Source organism: Pseudorca crassidens, chromosome 17 (assembly GCF_039906515.1).
Source record: "Pseudorca crassidens isolate mPseCra1 chromosome 17, mPseCra1.hap1, whole genome shotgun sequence".
Lineage (NCBI taxonomy): Eukaryota > Metazoa > Chordata > Mammalia > Artiodactyla > Delphinidae > Pseudorca > Pseudorca crassidens.
Window position 1 is genome coordinate 56,319,768 of NC_090312.1, and position 22,134 is coordinate 56,341,901.

Genomic DNA, 22,134 nt, shown 5'->3' on the forward strand with positions numbered 1-22,134 from the left:
GGATTCTGGACCTATAGTTTTACAAGATGTTACCATTAAACTGGGTAAAACAGTTTACTGTTTACAATTTTCATCAAATCAACTTGTAGTTTGGTAAATTCATCATATACTTGCATAGAGTTTTTCTGTTATTACACAGGTAAAGATAAAATATATTCTAAAACATTCACAACAACATCTTTTTAAACAATTTATCACATGGACTGCAAGAGGCACACAAGTATACAACCTGAAAAAAAACTGCCAAATTTAATCAAGGGTCTTCAAATGGAAAATTCACACACTCTAACAACCCCTGACACCTACTCAACTGCCTGGTTATGGACCGGCAAAGGTCTGTGTTCAAACACCTTAGAGTGCATGAAGAGTAGGGAGGAGTGGTACTCACACTCTGGAACTGTCTGAAAGGCACAAACTGGACAATATCCCTGATGGCTATCTCGCCCGACGGGGAGCGGAGACTTCCACCATCACCATCCAGAAACTCCATGGCACCAAAGTCAGCATCTCCGACTCCGACAATGATGATGGACATAGGCAGCTTGGCAGCGTTAACGATAGCTTGTCTGGTCTCATCAAGGTCTGTGATCACGCCATCGGTAATGATTAAGAGCACAAAATATTGCTGCCAAGAAAGACAATTATGTCCACTGAGCCAGCCGAGCTCCCCAACAATAAAAGCAATGGTTAGACTCTAATAAATACCATATGCTAACATGGTATATATGGAATCTTAAAAAAAAAATGGTTCTGATGAACCTAGGGGCAGGACAGGAATAAGACACAGATGTAGAGAATGGACTTGAGGACACGGGGAGGGTAAAGGGTAAGCTGGGACGAAGTGAGAGAATAGCACTGACATATATACACTACCAAATGTAAAATAGATAGCTAGTGGGAAGCAGCTGCATGGCACAGGGAGATCAGCTCAGTGCTTTGTGACCACCTAGAGGGGTGGGATAGGGAGGGTGGGAGGGAGATGCAAAAGGGAGGGGATATAAGGATATACGTATGCATATAGCTGATTCATTTTGTTATACAGCAAAAACTAACACAATACTGTAAAGCGATTATACTCCAATAAAGATGTTAAAAAAAAAAAAAAAGCAATGGTTAATGACATCTCCAGCCTGATGAGTCATTTAGTCTCTTTCTTGCTCATTTTCCTTGTCAGTCTCTACCCAGGATACTATCTATATGAAATATTCTAAGATTCTCTGATGACAAGGAAATTAACTGATACAAAAACTGTAGTTTCATTAAAAGTGCAACAGACCACAAAAGAGGGCTGGCATAAATACACAGAAGCAAGACAACTAAATGTCAGAGATTAAACTTTCAGTTAGCACTGAAACATTCTGATTTACCTGAAGTACTGAATATGTCAAAGTACCTATCAAGGGAGCAAGTGGCAACTCCGTTCTTAAAAGATCAAATACGGAGGAAGTAGAATCGTTCATCAAACTAAAACATACTTTTTAAAAAATGGATATGGTTCAAGGTGAGGAAATCTTTCTCTCAATCCCATCATCTCTGATGAATCATTTTAGAGAGTGGTAAAATGTTACATAAAGTTGTACTCCATCCTTTGGGTCATTTAAGTCTAAAATGGAAATAAGATTGATAATAGTAGCTATCATGTGCTGAGTGTTTACTCTGACTCAGGCACTGTGCACTTTATATGAACTATCTTCTCTCACTCTTTCAACAACTGCATGAGGTACTTATCGCTTATTTCTGAGGATACTGAAGCTGAGTGGGGTTTGGTATCCAGGGTCCAACAGGTAATGACTCTCTAATTCAAACTTCTTTAGTATGCTAAGTAATTTTGCAACAGCAACTGAAGTGGTAGGTCTCCTGAAGCCTAAACTTGCTAAGGCTACTTCAAAAACTTTTTTGAGAACCTACCTGAGAAAATTCTTTCAAAAGACAGAGAAAAAACTTATAAGTATACAGGTTGTTTAGTTGTTGTCTTGTTCTTAATGGTCACTAATTTAACAACAGATGTTACTCCCAAACCAAGGATGATATATCATTGCTTCATGCCCTGTCTTTGTATCTCAGCAGACCAAATAAACAGAAAAATGGCTCTGGGAACAACAACCAATCCACATTCTCCCTGCCCCCTGGCGACAGGGCACTTACAGAAGCTGTCTGTTGTTGTGTGGCTGCAGCAGCAAACCTGGCCACATGATTTATGATTGGAGAAAAATTAGTTGGTCCATAGAGTTTTATCTGAGGAAGGCAGGCCCGATATGCCTCTATAATGCCTTGAATTCCTAGACAAAAAAAGCAGGATTAAAAATTCTCAAGCACAATTTAATTGTTTACTATTCACCATACTGGCTAATTTAATTTATATACCAACATACAGTGCTTTAAACAGTCAAAAGTTCTATATTCAGGAGTTCTCTAAGGTATATAATATTACAAAACTCCATTGCTATGCTCTATCACAAAAAAACCCTATAAACTTTACTCTCCCCCACTAGAAGGCATGTGTTTTCACCTCAGCCAAATTATTCATTAGTCTAAAGTAGGGTTGTTATATTGCTTAATTTTGATATGTTTTGGGAATAAGACTGATGGAAAAAGAACCATACAAAAGATGCTGCAGCATACAACTGATGACAAGGTAAGAAAACGTAACTGAAAAAATGGAAAAACTTTTGCATATATGACCAGAGGTTCTACAGAAATATCATATAAGGTTAAGCATGGTACAGTAGACTCTATTAATTGCAAATATTCACTTCCAGGTTATTTATCACATTTTGCTGCAGAAACACTAAAGCATTTGTTTATGGGGTGCACCTTAGGCCTGCTGGGCATTATGTAATGGAAGACTGGGCAGGCCCATTTGACTAGCTTTGTCCAGTGCATAAGAATGGATATGACATCCATGTCTAAGCAGATGTTTTAAGAATCACGGCCTGTTTTTGCCAGCTTTCTTGCTTTTTCCCCTCTGCCATGGGAACAGCATATCCCAGACAGCCCGAGACCCAGAATGAGTAGAAACAGAGCAGCGCAGCAGTCTAGCCAAGCACCAAGTGATTTGTAAAGTGAGCAAGAAATAAATTATTGTCATTACAAGTTCCTGAGATTTAGAGGCTGTTGATTACAATAGCACAACCTATCAAAAGTTGAATGGCATTCCTGATTAAAGCACTGCTGATGAATCTGCCCCTAATACACAACAGAGTGTCTGGGATGTAAGTAAGAGACTAGAAATCCTAGAAATTCCCAAGAGTGCCTTGCTAAGATTAATAAGAAAATCTTAAAAGACTTCTAATGTAAACCAAAACAGGTCTCTTGCTTAAAAAATGTCCAGCAGGACATAGATCAATAAGGAGGAAAAGCATATACTTGGTTTAAAAGTTTCACAAGACCAAGTCTCTCCACTTGCCAATAAACTCCTCTTAGGCACTTTGAGTTTAGGAATAAGTGGTCTTATGAACAACCTTTGAGAATGTAACTAATTTATACATAGAGGTGATTTTACATGCATAAGGTGAGGCTGGAACTAGAGGTTAGTCAGTCCAGTAGTTACAAAAATAATATTAACATAGGCCAGCAGCAGGATCTTACTGTAATGATATATGCTATAGAAAAATTTAACCCATAACCACAGCAATAGTAATATTTTCTTCCATTTTTATCATCTAGCTTGCTTGTCAATCTCAAGGTATACAAAACTGTTAATTAAATTTCTTCATAAACATCAATTGCCTTCCATTCCTCAACTAAAACTAAATTATGCTAAAATCTTTCCACTACATCAAGGGAACAAGTTAGACATATTCTTTCTGGGCAACTAAGGTGGATGATTAATTAGGAAAACGGGATTAAACTTCCTTGTCTTAAAACAAGGCTGTATTTTTTCTGTGTAGTATTTCCTCTGTCTAACATCAAATTGATTGTTTTTTCCAGACTAAACCAAAAGCAGAAAAGCTCTGCTTGGTGGCAGCCCAAAGATGGGCTCATGTTACTCACAGAGTAAATGAACTTCTAAAATGAATTATCCCATGGTATGTCATCCATATTTACTTGCAATAAATAAAATCTAATTACAACAAATTCCAAAAATTGTTCCAATTTCATCATAAGCATGAAGCACATTTCTTGAAAAGAAAAAGATTCCCAGTTTCATATGCCTAGGGATACAAAAGGTCACAACCAGCCACTGAAAGTGCATAAAAGAACACTGAATTAGTACAAGAAAAGAGTTTCAGAAAAAAGGAGAAAATCCTAATACAAACTACTCCCAACAAAATGGTCATGCTCTTCTACTTTATGGATATTATTTAGGAAGGGAAGGAAAGAACACTCTCTTCTGTTTTATAATTGTTAAAAGGACCCTTTGCAGAAAATTAGCTTATTGTCTACAATTTTATGCCTCTGCCCCTATATCTTTTCCTCCTCCAAACTCTTCAGTCTTACATACTTTTGTGGGAGATTTGGCATTTTAGGTTGATTGCTCAATGTGGCAAAAAGGAAGAGGCACTGGAATATTTGAGGGATAAACAGAAAAGTGAAATGAAAGAAATGCCTGTCCCTGTTTTCCACACAAAGGAAAGCTACTCTTGGAGCTTAGTTCTGTGTTTCTTTAGCCCACCCCATCTCCTTACAGAACCCTGTGTAACAAGTAATTTGATGCTAGACACTTTTTCTTCAAAGAGAGTTAACTGCTAATCTGAGAAAAGCATCTGTATACTGAATGACCTGTTTTCATTGAAGGTTTATTTTAAAATCAACTTATATGTGAAAATAATATGCATATTCTTATGGATCTACCCTCAAGATTGAGAATTTTTTGTTCTAGTAAAACTCTTAAGGTAGAAGAATTTAGCCTGCAATCTTCATCAACATCATAGTGATCTGCATTATTATCATTACCATGCTAACCACCAACTTGGGGCAAAATTCTACTACTTTACATGATAGAAAATTCAATGTGTCACAAAAAGAAACCTAGAGAGGAAATCTGAGTAGCTTTTTTCAGTTTAAAAATTCATGTTTATTTTTAACTTACCATTACAGTAGGGATTGGACGGATTAAAGTTTATTGGAAATTCATGAGAAACCTGTCAAAAGATGAAAGAAGGACTGATGAGGCTTGTTTTGCTTTGCTAGGAGGCAAAGCTTCGCAATGAGAGTTCCTCTTACCTGCCACTGAGGTGGGATCTGAGCTCCAAAACCAAAAGCTGGAAACATCTTATCACTGAAAAGAAAATTTGAAAACAGAAAAAGGTCATTTTTATCTTTATTCATAATAAAACCAATATGAGCTTATTTTCTAAAAATTTGAAATCTTAGAAAAATATAAAACAAAGATTAGAACCAATGTTAACATTTGGCAGCTCTCATTCTAAATATTTTTCTGTGCATTGAAGGAGAAAAATGTCTCTCTATATATATTAAAATGGACTTTATATTAATATTTTATAACATACTCTTTTTTATTTATACAGTTTATCGTTTCACTAGATAAATATATAAATAAATCCGTAAAGTTTTAAAAAGCACAAGTTTTTTCATTTGTTTACAAAAACACTCATTTGGCAGCAAAACCTGACCTCAACTGACATGAAGTTATCTATAGCCTTTATTTATGCCGCTTAATATGAATATTCATACATTTATAGCCACAGAAACATGGTACAAATGCCATACATTGTAAAACTCTCACATTTCTGCAGCAAAATGTATGAATATTCAGCCCAAGTGTTTAGAGATAATTATGGACCAGAATATATAACACCATGTGAATGGCTGTTAAGTATTCCACTGTATAGATATTCTCCCCCAAATGATAGACACCCTATGTCTTGCCATTATAAAACACTGTAATGATTACACTAATTTTTCTACTAGGGATATTCTTTTTTATATTAATTCTTAATGGTTCTTTTTGCATTGAGGATAGAACCTATATCTTATATGTCACGATATTTTTCCCGGTTGATAGTCTGTCTTTAACTTTGTTTAAAATATCTTCCCTTTTTTAGTCATTAATATTAATAAATGTGAACACGTAAAAATTCTTTCATGATTTTTGCCTTCTCTGTCTTGCTTAAAGGCTGTCCTCACTGCAAGATTATAAACAATTCATATATATTTTCTCCTAGAACTTCCAAGCTTTGCTTTTGATGTTAAACTTGAAATTCATCTGGAGTAGGATATGAAGCAGAAACTGCTGCTCTACACCAGTATCCATTCTCTTCCTTTTTAATTATGGATCCCCTGGGCTACTGGCAACCACACTAGCTGTACTCTAGCTTCTCTGGGCTGGCAGTGGTTAGGTGGCTGGAGGTGTGAGTAGAATGATTTGTCAGCCACTTCTCAATCACACTCTAAAAGGGAAAGCACATGCATTCTCAGTTCCTTGGTCCTCTTCCCACTGGCTAGAGAGGATGAGAATCACAGCAGCTGCGTCGGACCCAGGGTGGAAGCTATAAGAGGCAGAACTGCCCTCTCAGTCCTGAACTACTTACCTCTAGAGATGCAACATGAAACAGACATAAACCTCTATTTTGTCAAAACCACTTTGTTTTGGGGTAGCCATTTCAGCAATTTTGTCTGTGGTCTATACAGAATAGTATCCTAACATACACAGGTATGAGTCAGGGATCCAAATCCAGTTCCTGTCCTGTTTGACAGCTGTTACAACCCCTTTCCCCGCAAATGCCATCTCTATCATATACTAAATTCACATACACTTTTGGGTCTATTTCAAGACTGCTTACTTGTTTTTACTGGTCATGTACTAGTCCCATACTCAATTAATATATAATACTGTATATATGAAACTGATATAATGTTATAAACCACTAAAAAATTAAAGTAAATTTTATATATATATATATAGATAGATAGATAGCTTTAAAATAAATTTTAGTACCTGCTAGAACAAATTCCCCTTCATTCTTTTTCCCTGAAAAACTTCTTGACTATTCTGATTCATTTTACCCTCTAGAAAATTTTAAGAATCATTTTGTCAGGGTTTCACTGCAATTCTGATTAAAACTGACTAATACAGGGAGAAATGTTATATTTTACATCATTGTGACATCTGCCTATCTAGAATCGTGGTATATCTTTCCATTTAAACAAGTTTCCTTCTTTGTCCCTCAGTACAATTCTGTAGTTTTTCCTCACTAAAGATCCTAGACCTTTTACTAAATTCACTCTCATTTTTTTTTGCATTATGAATTGTGATCTTTTATCCACCATAATTTCTTCATTTGGTTTTTGCTGGTTAGTGAAAACTTGTTGATTTTTTATTTTATGTTGTATCTGACCACCTTTTAAACTTTCACACTTTCTAATATTTTTCACTTGATTCTCTCAGGTTTGAATTCATTCCTCATAGGTTTGGTAGAATTTATGTATGAAGGTTGTCTTGGCTGGTGCCTTCGTGAGGAGAGGCTCTTTGACCAGCCACTCCATTCCTTCCACGGTTCCTGGGCTATAAAGGTTCTCTGCTTCTTTGAGTCAAATTTGGTAATTTACAGCTTTCTAAAAAAAATCATCCTTTAACCTAGATTTTTCAATGAAATAGCATAAGCTTTTACAGAACATTAACATAATTTTTTTTCTGAATTTATGCTTATAATCTCTGTCTCATAACTAATATTCTACACATTTTCTCTTTTTCTCGGGGGGTCAGTGTTGCCAAAGGTTTGCCTAAGCTTTGCTGAACTTGCAAAGAATCATCTCTCCATTTAATTTATTAATTTGGTGACTTTCCAAGTCATTATTTTGTGTGTTTGGAGGAAGCAGAGCACAGCAGAGTTGTGAGGCCATGTCCCTGGAGCCAGACAGCCCAGGTTCAGTCCTGTCTCTGCCAGTTACCAGCTGAGTGACCCTGGACAAGTTACTTTATCACCTATGCCTCAGTTTTCTCACCTGTAAAATGAAGATGATAACAGCACCTATTGCACAACTAAGTATGAGGATTTGATGAATACCATATAAAAAGGATTTAAATTTTCTCTGACACATAATAGCTAACATGTATATGGAATCTCCTACTATTGCAATATCTATATTTTTCTCCCTATTCTTTAATTTTATTCTGTTGAAAAGCTAGTTCATTCTATATTCAATTCTTGTTTAAAAATAAAACACATAAAGCCAGAAATTTTCCTCTATAAAGACAGGACCATGTACAGTCGTCTCATTACCCTTTATTTCTAGATAGTCTGTTATTACACTTTGATTTCCTCTTTGATCTAAGAACTACTTAAGAGTTTTTTTAATTTCCATGTGTTAAACTTTTTTTAGTTAACCTTTTGTTTTACCTTCCAGGAACCAGGCTGAGAAAGTAACCCTATAAATTTTCTACTTTTTATCTAAGTCCCATTACAACTGTGTTACTTTGAAATTTTTATTATATTTCTAGCTATTTTCAATTGAAATATTTTGATAGTCTGTTACTAAACATGTCCACTGTTATATTTTCATTTTGGATTATATAATAAGGTGTCCTATAAAGTAATTTTTAAATTATATTTAATGAATTTTGTCTTAAATTCTATTAGGCTGATACTGAAACTGCTACCCCTGCTTTAGACTTGTTTGCATTTGCCTGAAAATTTCGTCTCTTTAAATGTCATAACAAATTAATGAAAAGCTCCATCAAATATGTAAGGGCTTTTATCATAAAATAATAGGTGAAAATTTTTACTGTGCCCTAATAGATTGAGAACAAAAAGTTAATAATGTGGATTTTTTTCCTATTGTTTACTAAACCTTCAAGAAGACCTATTTAAATCTATTCAAAATCTATCCATTGAGAATCTATTCAAAATATTTTATAGCAATTATGTCAAGTTATCCTTCAACACTTGTTGAAAATCACCATTAAGAAAATAATTTGACAATGACTGCCAAGGAAATAGACATGTTAAGAAATAGCATCTATGAGTGTTTACAAAATGTGCCTTCTGGACTTCAATTACACAGATAACTTATCCCAAATGAGTAAACCCCAAGGAAACCAGATCAAAGAAACTAAAAGCCTTGCCAACTTCAGTCAGCTGTTAAAGAAGCAAGCTATAATAATACATTATAACTAATCACAGCCAGAGATTAGAGGTCAAAGGTAAACACTAACTAAGACTGTCACAAAGGGAAAAATAGAAAAGATAAGACAAGAAATTTTAGGGAGAAAGCTATTCCTCCCCAGCATCCTTATCCCATCAACTACATCAGAGAACCAGCAGACGATACAGAAACTGCCCTTTCTGGGGAGTTATGTGTTGGAGTCATACTCACGCATCATAATCTTGAATGACCAGTCCCACAGACCAGATTGCAGTCAAATACTCATTAACACCATTGGGGCTGATGTAATGAAGGGAGTCGGGAGACCTTGGATCACCATTGGAGCCAGTGAAGTCCACGCCCACCTGCCAAATAACAAAACTGCAGCCCTTACTGAGATGAAGGCAGGGACACCCTTGCTTGATGTCCAGGAAAACACAAACATTGAATTTTGAGACCAAAACATTCATCCCAGAGCCTGCTACTGCCATTTCCTAACAAATGCCTGAGCCTATGGGTATTTCCAGACACAATTAAACAATTAAAGCCACAGCATGAAGCAACCCGCTACCCCTATTTTTCTAGATGTCTTAAATCATGGATTATTACATCCATGGCTTTAGGCATAGGGCTTGTTTTTTTTGTATGTTTGTTTGATTAGGCTTTTTATTATTTAAATTACTGCAGGATAATCACTGATTTGTACATATCTGCTTTCTTGCAGGAGAAAATATTTAACAAGGCCAAAAGCTTCAGGGTGAACCTAAACAAACTCTCTGAGGAGACCATACTCAACAGATTGTATAAATTTCATCACAAAGTCAATTTGGCAGTGAAAGAAGGAACACTGCAAAATGGAGGGAAAAAAAAATCACGTTACAGCCCTATTTTGAAAAATTCAGTGTGTTACTCACAGTAAAATTCAGTTGACATCCTCCCATGATATAGTCAAGGAATGTACATTCCACTGTAATCTAAAAACAAATAGTAAACTTAAAATTAAAACTCTCCTACTACATAAGAAAAGCAAATAGCTCTCCGGCATTTTTTTTTTTTTTTTTTTTCGGTACGCGGGCCTCTCACTGTTGTGGCCTCTCCCGTTGCGGAGCACAGGCTCCGGACGCGCAGGCTCAGCGGCCATGGCTCACGGGCCCAGCCGCTGCGCAGCATGTGGGATCTTCCCGGACTGGGGCACGAACCCGTGTTCCCTGGATCGGCAGGCGGACTCTCAACCACTGCGCCACCAGGGAAGCCCTGGCATATATTTTTAACCATCTATAAACTGAACAGCACATGATATAAACATATGGAAAACATCCCTGCATTTGAATTTAAGGCACCCTGCCCCTACATGTCATGAATCTGTAAGATTTTACTTCAAGATAATTATAGCAATGTGAAGATTAGAATATTAATGGCCAATGATGAAATACACACACTGTAAGTTTTAAGAAACTAGTAATGAGTCTAATATGTTGAGAGCTTTAATTAAGTATAATAAGCAAGATTAAAAACAAAAACTCCCACTTGTTTATAAGAAATCTCTTGGATTTTTTCCCCTTCACTCATAACATCTCATCTTGAAATAATGACCAGGATAGATGCACTAAGTCAAGCCATTTCCACTAATGTGCTGGAAAATGCCAATGGTGCCTTATATTTCCTCAGATAATGAAAAACTTTGATATTCTTTGTCCTTTGCTAAAAAGTTGTCAAACCTTGGAAGCAAAGTTACTTGGAAGATTTCTCTACTGTTTCCTATTCTCTTCTTTTCCCTAAAGGTGCCCAGTTGCTCATGTAATTTTCAACTGTCCACACAAACTGTTTGTTTAGAAGAACTCGAAATGTGATCTCATTACACTATAAGTGGTCAAGAGAAACTGACCTCACACTGTTTCACACTGACAACACCTGAATTCTTGTAGCTTTTCTTCTTTTGCCTCTTTTTTTCATTTATGCACTCAAATTCAACCTGTAGGAAGAAAAGACAAAAATGTTCATTATTACTAGTGATATAAGAAATGCCAATGTAAATTTAAATGAATGACTTTTTTCTCTTGGAATCAAACCACCTACTGATGTAGGTCTGTTACAAAACACAACTCTGAAACAACTGCATACTATGTCATATATATGAAATATTTATCAGTGATATTTCCAAAAAGGACTTCTAAAATTGTGTACCTTTTAAAATAGTTCCTAAGTATAAATTTTGCCTCTGTAGATCATTTCCTTATAAATGCTCCGAGTAATAACCTTTTTTCTTCATAATAAAGGATATAAAACATTACTTCTAGCTGTTACCCACACAAAGTACAAAAATACACTGCTTAGAAAAGAAAAAAAAACAACCATCAGAAAACAGAAATATATGAAGCCCAACTCTATGGTAAAATATGCAGCAAAGATCATCTCTTTCCACTGGGAATATGTGTAGAAATCGATCTAGTATCTTACATCTTCTCAGTATAGTTTCTTCCTCCAAACAGATCATCTTCCTTTCCACCTCCTATCCACTTATCCCTCTGTAAGGCTTGGCTAAAGTTATCCTCCTCTATAACATCAACTCCTGTTCTAGGCTTCTCTGATCTCCATCTATCTCATTAAACTTCTACAACCATATAAAATTTAGTTACATACTTGGTATTGTTGTCAATTATTTCATTTCATTAATTTTTTTCCATGGCTAGGGTATAATCACTTCCAAGTTATACCTTCAAATTCTCACTGCCTTGCCTAATAATAAGAGATACTCAATGAATACTGGATAAGTCACCTCTTCTGGTTAACAGAAAGCAACTTATATACTTTGGACAGAGGCATTACTAATTTTTGAAGAATCAAACATTTAAAAATACTTTTGATACAATGATACAAAACAAAATGATGTTAAAAAAAACTCCTTGAGGGGCTTCCCTGGTGGCGCAGTGGTTGAGAGTCTGCCTGCCGATGCAGGGAACACGGGTTCGTGCCCCGGTGTGGGAAGATCCCACATGCCGCGGAGCGGCTAGGCCCGTGAGCCATGGCCGCTGAGCCTGCGCGTCCGGAGCCTGTGCTCCGCAACGGGAGAGGCCACAACAGTGAGAGGCCCCAACAGTGAGAGGCCCGCTGAAACCAGTGAAACAACAATCCAGATCACTCTTCATATTTAGTTCTTTTAGGTAGCTTGCTTTATTTTAAATGTTCAGATTTTCATTATTTTCCATTATTTCTGCCTTTAAAAATAAAAAAAAATCTTTAAATAGAATATTTACAGCTGAATTTTGCTGTTGTTTTAATTCAAACTGTTAACCTAATTCAATCTCTGCATTTAAACCACTGAGTGTGATTTGAAAGCCTTCCTTACTTCACACAAGCACTTCTGTTATTTCTAGTATCTGGGCTTTGTGACCAGGGTGTAGGAACAGGACTAGAGATCTCTACATGACCTACTGAAAATTCTAGTCCCACTACGTTTGTTCAAAACTCATTTCTCCCAATTATTTAAATCAAATAGCTGATAAGGTTTATTTATTCATTTAGCTTTTAAGTTTTGATCTAAAACTATCAGTATCCTCTTTTGGGTCACCTCACCTACATGACTTCGTAAAAAAGACCTTCCCACCTGACCATAATCTCTTACCTTTTAAACCTCATGTTTAGATTTTCAGAAGCAAATGCTATATACAGGAGCATTATTCAGGTCTCTAAGCAGGTAATAAACATTTCATATTATTCTAAGTAAGCTATAAAGAGAATTAACAACTTATTTCATTCAAACTAGAAAGGTAAGTAAGAGGGAAACAACACTCTGGAATAGTTTTTAGGCACTTTGCCTTACAGACAGAAAAGTTTCAAGAAGCAATCTTAGAAATATGTGGGGATGATAACTAATAAACTGAACGTAGGGCTTCCCTGGTGGCGCAGTGGTTGGGAGTCCGCCAGCCGATGCGGGGGACGCGGGTTTGTGCCCCGGTCTGGGAGAATCCCACGTGCCGCAGTGCGGCTGGGCCCGTGGGCCATGGCCGCTGGGCCTGCGCATCCGGAGCCTGTGCTCCGCAACGGGAGAGGCCACAACAGTAAGAGGCCCGCGTACCGCAAAAAATAAATAAATAAATAAACTGAACGTAGTTAAGGCAGACAAATGATCTTAACAAAATTTGTACCATTAGATGGCAGCTTAATATTACATAATTTGAAATAGTGTAACTATGCTTTTATCATTCCCTTGGGTGAGGACAAGTCAGAGGAAAGCCACAGGCAGAACGTAAAAGCCAATTTGTAAAATGTCCAAAAGGAGAATAAATGAACCCAATTCAAGTCCAGGTACTTGTCTAGTGTAGATATTAATTACTGTGACCAGTGAAATGCCAAGATCTTTAAAACAAAGGATTTTCAATCAAACCATATAAACTGTCTGAAGACAAAGGAAACCAAACCTCAAAACATAAATGAAAACTCATCCCAAGTAAGAATTTTGGATCATCCAACTACTAAACAAATAAAATCCACAGACTTCAGAGCATTACATAATATAGAGTAAAAGCATGGAAAACTATTTTCTATGCCAAGAGAAAAAATGAATAAATACAGGGCCAAACTATAAGGTATATGCAAATGACAAGGATGCAACTTACAGGTGAATTTCTGGAGGCTTCTTTCAGTTTTGTCATGGTGGTTTGAAATGTTCCAATGAGATCATGGGACCCATCATTGTCATAATCATAACACTCTACCTAGAAGTAAGTATAATAAAAATATATAAAAATCAATATAATTTTGTTAAAAAGTATTGGCTGCAATAAATGGGACTTACCAAGAAGTGTACTTTTAATTAAAATTAGTGAAAATGTTTAACATACAGTCCTACTTGGAGAAGTAGGAACTAACTTCCTAGAGGAACAATACTGAAACACTTTCAAACACTCCCTATCCTTGGAATGGGGTTCTAGGACACATCACAGGCAGATGAAAAACACAAATACTGTTCAAATTCCACATTAAGCAGTTTCCAGTTCCTGTACATGCCCTTTACAAGTGCTGATAAAATCAAAATGGAATTAGACCTTCTTTCTCATCTGCTTTTTACCTTGTTATCATTTTACAATGGCTAAAGCCACTATCTATCTGGAGGAAGAAAGGAAGTCAGTATCCTAGGCAGCTAAAAATTGTATAATTAAATTCTAGATGATTAGTAACTACGGAAAACATATTTCATTAGTTGCAGTTTGGTGAGGTTAGGCTTCTATTAGGAGTTAGATATGATGAAGTCAGATTTGCATCATTCTGAGGATCACAACTCTCACAATGAAAAGGAAAATTCCAGGAAAACAGTTTTTTATACACTGAGGAAGTATCTATACTGGGTCATAATTATTTTATTTCCACATAAGACAGGACTCTTGGCTATGGCTCTCATTAAAGGCTCGCTCTCTCTTGAAGCAGACAGAAGAGAGCTGAGGGTATTTGATTTCCATATAGTTTTGCACCAGGTTGACAGATGTAGCCAAAGAGTAAATATTCACAAGAATACCTGAATATTCATTGCAATGAGAAAATAAGGTGATGTGAACTCTTAGCAAACAGAGGTGTTCACTGTGATCATAAATAACCGATTTTTTTTTTTTTTTTTTTTGCGGTACGTGGGCCTCTCACTGCTGTGGCCTCTCCCATTGCAGCCTCTCCCGTTGCAGAGCACAGGCTCCGGACGCGCAGGCTCAGCGGCCATGGCTCACGGGCCCAGCCACTCCGCGGCATGTGGGATCTTCCCGGACCGGGACACGAACCCGTGTCCCCTGCATCGGCAGGCAGACTCTCAACCACTGCGCCACCAGGGAAGCCCCGATGTTTTTATAGTGCTTTGTAATTTCAAACATTTCTTTCTGCAAACATTTATTACATGCATTGCACACAATATCTACTGAGGCTTGTCAGGTAGGAGAAGAATTAAATAGTCTTAGAAGATGATATATCTTGTGTGGTAACCAACAATGTAAATCTGTTCCAAGGAAAATTTTGAATCCTTCTATAGCCTATGATTTAAAACAAAAGCCTGTACCTTAGAAGCAATTTGCATCTTACCCTATGCCAATCTTCCATCCTGCTATAATCCTTTACAAAGTTATATTAATCACCAAGCTAAAATGCTCAGGATTTATATATATTCACCTAGCAAAGGATTTATTTTCTTCTCAGTTCTCTAAGAGGTGAATTGAGTGCTTATCATAACAGGAAGTCTTTCACCCCTTATATTTTCATTATTATTCAGGAAGACTAAAAATCAAACAATCAATAAATAAAACAAACAAGGTCTAGAATTGCAATTTTGAGCAACAGTAAGGGTTTTTATTTGTTCCCAGCACTTCAGTCACTGATCAATTCTGACCTGCTAACTCTTGCCCTACATATCCGATACTCAATTTTTAAACCAAAAGCCCTTTATCTGACAGAAAAGAAAATTAATGACCTTAATAATTTTTTCTAGAGGAACTAAAATTAAGATAAAGTCAAAATAATCTTAATATTTTAATAATTTCATTTTTAAGAGTTTTTTTTTTATTATGGAAAACAGAATGTTACATTTTAGACTTACACTCAGGAAACTCCAATTTATACCTAAGACAACAAGATCAAGCTCTGGTAAGGCCAAGATTTTATTTAAACAAAGCTTATGCAGGAGCTAAAACTATTCATGTTTAGACTGTCCGAAACTTCAGGGAGTGTAAAAACATTTTTAAAATGTAATTCCCAATAACTCACTACAATAAATATATAAGAAAAGTTCACTGTTGCCTCATTAAAGGCAAATGTTTGATGCTAAAGGAAAATGTGACATTTATAATGCTGGCATGTGTTCAGATACAGCTTGAGGTAAATGATGTAATGATTTGTGTCATTTAATTTCTCTTCTCAAGAATTTAAAAACTAGTAATATTGGCTGTTTTAAACAACACCATCAGCAATGTTTGTGAAACTGAAATGTATGCATATACACATATGTGCATATGTATACATGTAAAAGAATGCACACATCACACAATACTACATTCACTAAGGCATTCCCCGTTTAGGCATGCATGATTATTTTTCTTATTTGCACGATTTTATGAAAATAATAATACATGCTAGAGTGATAACACTGGCACATTCATACTGCAGCAAAGAAACTGATGATTCTGACTCTACTCTCTGCTCTATAACTCTTTACTACACCTCTAACCAATTTCCAAATACCAAGAGAATCACTGATGTATGACTTTCTGATACTGCAAAGAAATACAGAACTAAAGAAATAAAGACAGTGGTGGTGTGGCAAACCAAGTTGTATATAGTCAAAACAAATGGAGAAACTTTTAAGAATTGGAAGACATTCATCAGAGAAAGCTCAGAAAATCAATTTACTTACTATAACAAAATAGCCCTGTAAGCATGCCACTGTGCATAAAAAAAAAAAGTTTAAAAAAACATTGTTTCATTGTTAACATATTATTACAATCAGTCAAATAGTTACAGTTTAGGCATCTTTTTTCCCCAGCCTTTCTTGCTTCTCAGATCTAATGAAGCTTCAACTTACTATTTTTAATGTGAAAAGCAAAAGTTCTAGATTTAATAACAGTAAAAAGTAATTTGTAAAGCTACTTTTCTAGTATTTACTTTGTACCTAGACATTCACTGCTATTTGAAATATCACACAAATCACACTCATTGATTTTTAAAGTTCTCTGCAAACTGAGGACAAAATTTATGGATCTAAGAAATGAAGTAGTTTTCAATAATAACAGCACCTCTACTGTGTTTAGGAGTTTATAAAACTTTTCACTTTTATTAATTTAATCTTTATGTTATTTTGTTATGTAGACATTATTTTCTCTACTATATAAGTAAAGAAGTTAGATAACCTGCCCAAGAACCCTTAGCTGGTTAAGGACCTAAGTCAAGTCTTGGACTACGGTTTGACTCTTTAAGTCCTTTGCTTGTTCCAGACCATCACCTTTCCTGCTTTCACCATACTAATTATCAAAAAAAAAAAACAACAACAAAAATGAAACAAATAAACAAACAACTCACCTCAGTTTGCTGACTTCTGAACATAAGAAAGGGGTTCTACCTGGAATCTTACGTAACGAAGTGACTCTAGTATAAAAGTGTCTTAAAAATAATGTATCTATTTTGATAAACGGCTATAAGTGAAAACATTAAAAGAAATTCTTAGCTATCTGCTTCTGCTCCCTGTTCCCGCTCTGCTTTCCTCTAAAAACTCTAAAACTAAAGCCATCCAAATGTTTTAATAAATTTTACCTTACTCTGAAAATATCAGTGACAGAAAATGTCACCACTATTCTGCTCTGTGCTAAGGGCAGGAGGAAGCTCTGGGTTCTCAGTTAAAGTAACATCTGTTTTTATCTGCAAAGAATACACCAAAGGCAAAGAGTGTAGTTAAAGGTTCCTATTCACAGAGCAGAGGAATCTTATTAAAAGGAAGACTTAAATTAAATATTTTATTTAAAAAAATAAAAATCACAATGTTTGATTAAGGATTAGGTCAACAGATCACTCAAAATGTCTGCTCCTTCAAACTGACTACTTACCAGAAACATTTCTATTTTATTATTCATAATGTAAATAAAATTCAAACATTTCTTTCTTTAAATACTATCTAATGAAATAATTTATAAAAGCAGTGAGTGTGTGTGTATATATAATATATGTATAATTTCAAATTACCTTAATAGTTTTATCCATATCTCCATAGCACAGGGAGTTAAGAGAGATTTTAAAAGGCCTCCAAACAGGATTCAAGTTGTTTTTAATAACCTATAAAAAAAAAGATTTAAAGACAAGTTAGAAAAATATTCCATTCATTAATGCTTTGTTCTTGCCTTTCCTAGATTCCCACCACTCTCATCATTCATCCTTCACCTCTTCACCCACCCAACTTTGTCAATGAAAACCTAGCTAGGATAATATTATACACCTGTTATATGAAAAATGTGATAGATTGTCTAATTGTGATACACTGTGAGAAAGAAAAAAACTGGGAAATATATCCACTCTTTATAAGGTGCACTTAAAAATTAGAGAAGATTATTGGTTTTGTTGGAAACCAGAGTTTTTACAGCAGGACATAAGATTCAAATATGGAATAAGAAAGGCCCAGAAAGAACCTTGCTGTGTTGGTTGTGAAGTGGAAAAATAGTCTAAATTCATAATTAAAAAATTTTAAAATATGTATATATAATAAACATATATACACAAATATACATATTTCTCAGTTGTGTCCATTGAAAAGGTCTAAAAGCAATGACATCCCAGTAGAATGAGCACTCATATACCCTACTGTCCAAATACCACTACACTCTTAAAGGAATAGGATTCCATAAGAGAAATAGCTAATTCCAGACTTGGGACAGGTTAGGTACATGTTGAATTAAGAACATAATTTCACATAAAATAAGAGACTGCTTAAAGACTAATGGAGTCTTATTAAAAGAACCCAAGAACCATTTGAAGGAGCTCTTCCTGGTCAAATTTGGATTAATATGAGCAGCAAAATTCATGACAGTAATGAATTATAAACACAGTGAATATACTATAACAATCCATGGGTTTATAATGATTCTAAAAATAAAAGTGAGAGAAATAAGAGTATCTGCAACCTCCAATATAAGTGATTCAGGTATGGATCATCAATGGACGCTAAGACCACTGGGCGAAATGGAGGTTATTCATGCAGTCTCAAAGAATCACACTGCAATCATTTATTAATTACAAAGGGAAAAAGGTGAGACTTTATCATGGCACAATCTGGTGGTCACCAGATTAACCTAGTAGCCCAGACTGGAATCATCAGTACTGGGCATCCTGACACACCTTGATGATGGAAGATACACATACTGTGTTCTAGATGGAAATGTTTGATCTGGACCTAATTGTGAGGAAACAAAAGAATCCAGTATGTTAGACATACTGATCTTGATTACTCAAGAGATTCATAGCCTGAAGGTATAAGGGAGGTAGGGAGAAGAGGACTATATTGGGAACGTAATAGCCAAATGCAAAACGTGAACCTCGATTGGATCCTGTATTAAACAAAACAAAACATATATAAAACGTGGGAAAATTGGGGAGATCTGAAGATGAATGGTATATTAGATGATGTTACTAAATCAATGTTAATGCTCTCAGTTATGGAGGTGTAGAGAAATGCCCTTGTTCTTGAGAAATACCTACTGTAGCATTTAAAGGTGAAAAGTCATGATGTCTGCAGCCTACATTAGGATAGTTTTGCAAAAGGGCATGGATATGTGTGTGAGAGAGAGAGAGAACACACATGTATGCAGTTATGACCATTTGATCAATCTAGGTGAGGGATACACTGGTATACATTTTAGTGTTCTTTATAGGGTTTTAAAAATTAAGCATAGTAGCACCTCCTCATTAAAAGAAAAAAAATGAGCATGCTGACTTTGTGTCTCTGGCAATTATATATGTCTGAAGTCAGATTAATATTTTTATAAATACATAATTTTCTTTTTTTTTTTTTGCGGTACGTGGGCCTCTCACTGTTGTGGCCTCTCCCGTTGTGGAGCACAGGCTCTGGACACGCAGGCTCAGTGGCCATGGCTCACGGGCCCAGCCGCTCCGTGGCATGTGGGATCTTCCCGGACCGGAACACGAACCCGTGTCCCCTGCATCGGCAGGCGGACTCTCAACCACTGCGCCAATCATAATTTTTAAAAATTCAGATTACTACAATTCCAAAGGAAACCTCAACCCTACTTTTCAAATTCATATATTCACCTCTGTTCGATGAACCATTAGCCAGTTTCCATCAGACATCTGCTTGTGGAATTCCAGGTATGGATCTGACTTTCCAAATAGATCCTACATTAAAATAAAAAAGCAATTATTCTCCTCCTAAACCATGTGAAACCACACTTTATACATGTTACATGTCAGCAGTACCTGAAGTTTAACTCTATAGTAAAGATATACACAGTACAATACAGCAGTAAATACAAATCCCAACACCTTCCTCACAAACATATGAGCCTGCTCAAGTCTATCAGGAGAACTTTTAAGGCACTTGTGATAAATGCTCATAATCCTGTGTATCACACCCTTACATGATGGCTTTAAAATACAGTGATCAATAGGACCCGTTATCAATACAATATGTTTTTAGCTTGTTTTCATTATTAACAGTGTTCATTCATTCACATAGCACTGAGTAGTTTTATATAAATGATCCCATACATTAGTCATACTAACTCCATGAGAGACAGAACGAGAAAATGGATTCAGAGGAGTTAAATGACTTTGCCAAGATCATACAACTAATTAATTGATGGATCTGAGCTTTGAGTTCATATCTTACCCTTCTATGTCCAATACTCCTTCAGCAATCCCGCACATTTCTTTACACACACAAAGGAGCACACACAAGTAGATATGTGGAATGCACAACAGAAGTACTTCAAGGGCACAAAGTACATCCCCTATTTCCTCTGTAATTCACCACATCACAGCACTCCTGTATAATGCTCAAGTACAATGAGTGTTCAAAAATACCCTTATCGCCATCTTACACACACACACACACACACACACTCTTACACAGGGAGATAAAATTCTGGAAGAATGTACAAATCGTTCCCAGAGGTAAAACTCAGATAGTAAGATTGTGGATGATTTTATTTTCTCATTTTTATTTTATCTTCATTTTGAAATTTCTATACTCCTTAGCATATATTACTTATTATTTGTGAAATAGAAAGGACACCTGTTAATCTCACAGTAATATACACAGATATGTCGCTAAACTGAAGATTTTTTTCAGTCCTGAATTTACCTCAGTATTAAATTAAGAAGATAATATTACTTCCTTCCTCAGCACAATCTAATGTTAAGAAAGTAACACATTCGGCACAGTCAAAAATGTAAACACAAAGACTAAGCAGAACTTTTAAAATTTAATCTTATCTTTAAGAAGAACCTTAAGTAATGTAATAAGCCTCTCTATACCCCATTTTATAAAACTAAGAACAGCATTATACATAGAGGAGTTAACTTTCCAAAAACACATTAACATGCCCTGTCTCACTTATCTTAGAAATAATCTTTTGAGAAAGGCAGAATATCATTATTACTATACTGAAGGTCAGAAAACAGACCTTGTTTGAAAGTTCATTAATATGACAGTAGTAGAACTAAAATAAGAATTAAAAGTCCCTGACTCTGGGATAAGTTAAGTCAAAAAAGCAAGGTAGAGGAACGTATGCATAATATATTATGCTACACTTACTCATGGGCTGAGGCTGGGGAATATAAATACAAATACATACATACACACATGCACACACATATCTATGTATATAGATATACACATGTATGTCTATTTGTATGTTTATATATACACAGAGACATATACACACATACGTATGCATATGCACATGTATAGACACACACAAAAAAACTTAGTTTTTTTGGAAAATGAAGGATTAAACCATAAAATATAAATTTTAAAAAAGTATTACATACAGCCAGGAAAGAGAAAAAAATATAGAGCGTACAGGGAAAGAAGCTAAATTTCTCGAACATACCTTGTTTTGATTAATTCTAATTGATGCCTAATGCCTACTGATGCCTAGGCTTTGGAACCATCTTATACATGATTGTAAAACAAAATTAAATCAAAAAAAAATTGTAAAGCAATCCCTAAATATCAAAAGCAAAATTCGATTATGTGTTAATGTTACAGCATAACCATTCAGAGAAGAATTATTTGAAACACAAGAGTTGAACTGTAGAACTCAAGTGGAATATATAAGCCTAAAGACAAAAAGAACTTCAAAGAAAGCTCAAACTGTTTTCAGTAAAAATATTTTAATTGTAACATGAATATTTATATTCTTAAACTATTAGATATTATATAGGACAAAACAGATAAGCAATTATGTTAGTATCTTTGGGAATCAACATTTTTGACATAAGTGAGAAGAGGTGCTGACTACAGAATTAAAGAAATACAGCCTTGTAATTCTACATCTAAATTGGAAATCGTTGTACAAATTTATGATTTAGTTTCCCTTAAAAAAGAAAAGACTT

General features: G+C 35.4%; 1 protein-coding gene across 4 annotated transcripts in view; it reads right to left on the minus strand.

Annotated features, from left to right (window-relative positions):
* Positions 1 to 22,134, minus strand: part of CPNE3 (copine 3) — a 50,950-nt gene that overhangs the window by 4,642 nt on the left and 24,174 nt on the right. For all 4 annotated transcript variants that reach the window (XM_067711942.1, XM_067711938.1, XM_067711939.1 and 1 more), the window contains 10 exons: positions 19,828 to 19,911; positions 17,752 to 17,841; positions 13,665 to 13,763; positions 10,934 to 11,020; positions 9,963 to 10,022; positions 9,280 to 9,413; positions 5,167 to 5,221; positions 5,033 to 5,084; positions 2,146 to 2,279; positions 389 to 625 (listed from right to left, as the gene is read on the minus strand). In XM_067711942.1, coding sequence (XP_067568043.1) covers positions 389 to 625; positions 2,146 to 2,279; positions 5,033 to 5,084; positions 5,167 to 5,221; positions 9,280 to 9,413; positions 9,963 to 10,022; positions 10,934 to 11,020; positions 13,665 to 13,763; positions 17,752 to 17,841; positions 19,828 to 19,911 — 1,032 coding nt within the window. The remainder of the gene's footprint in view (positions 1 to 388; positions 626 to 2,145; positions 2,280 to 5,032; positions 5,085 to 5,166; positions 5,222 to 9,279; positions 9,414 to 9,962; positions 10,023 to 10,933; positions 11,021 to 13,664; positions 13,764 to 17,751; positions 17,842 to 19,827; positions 19,912 to 22,134) is intronic.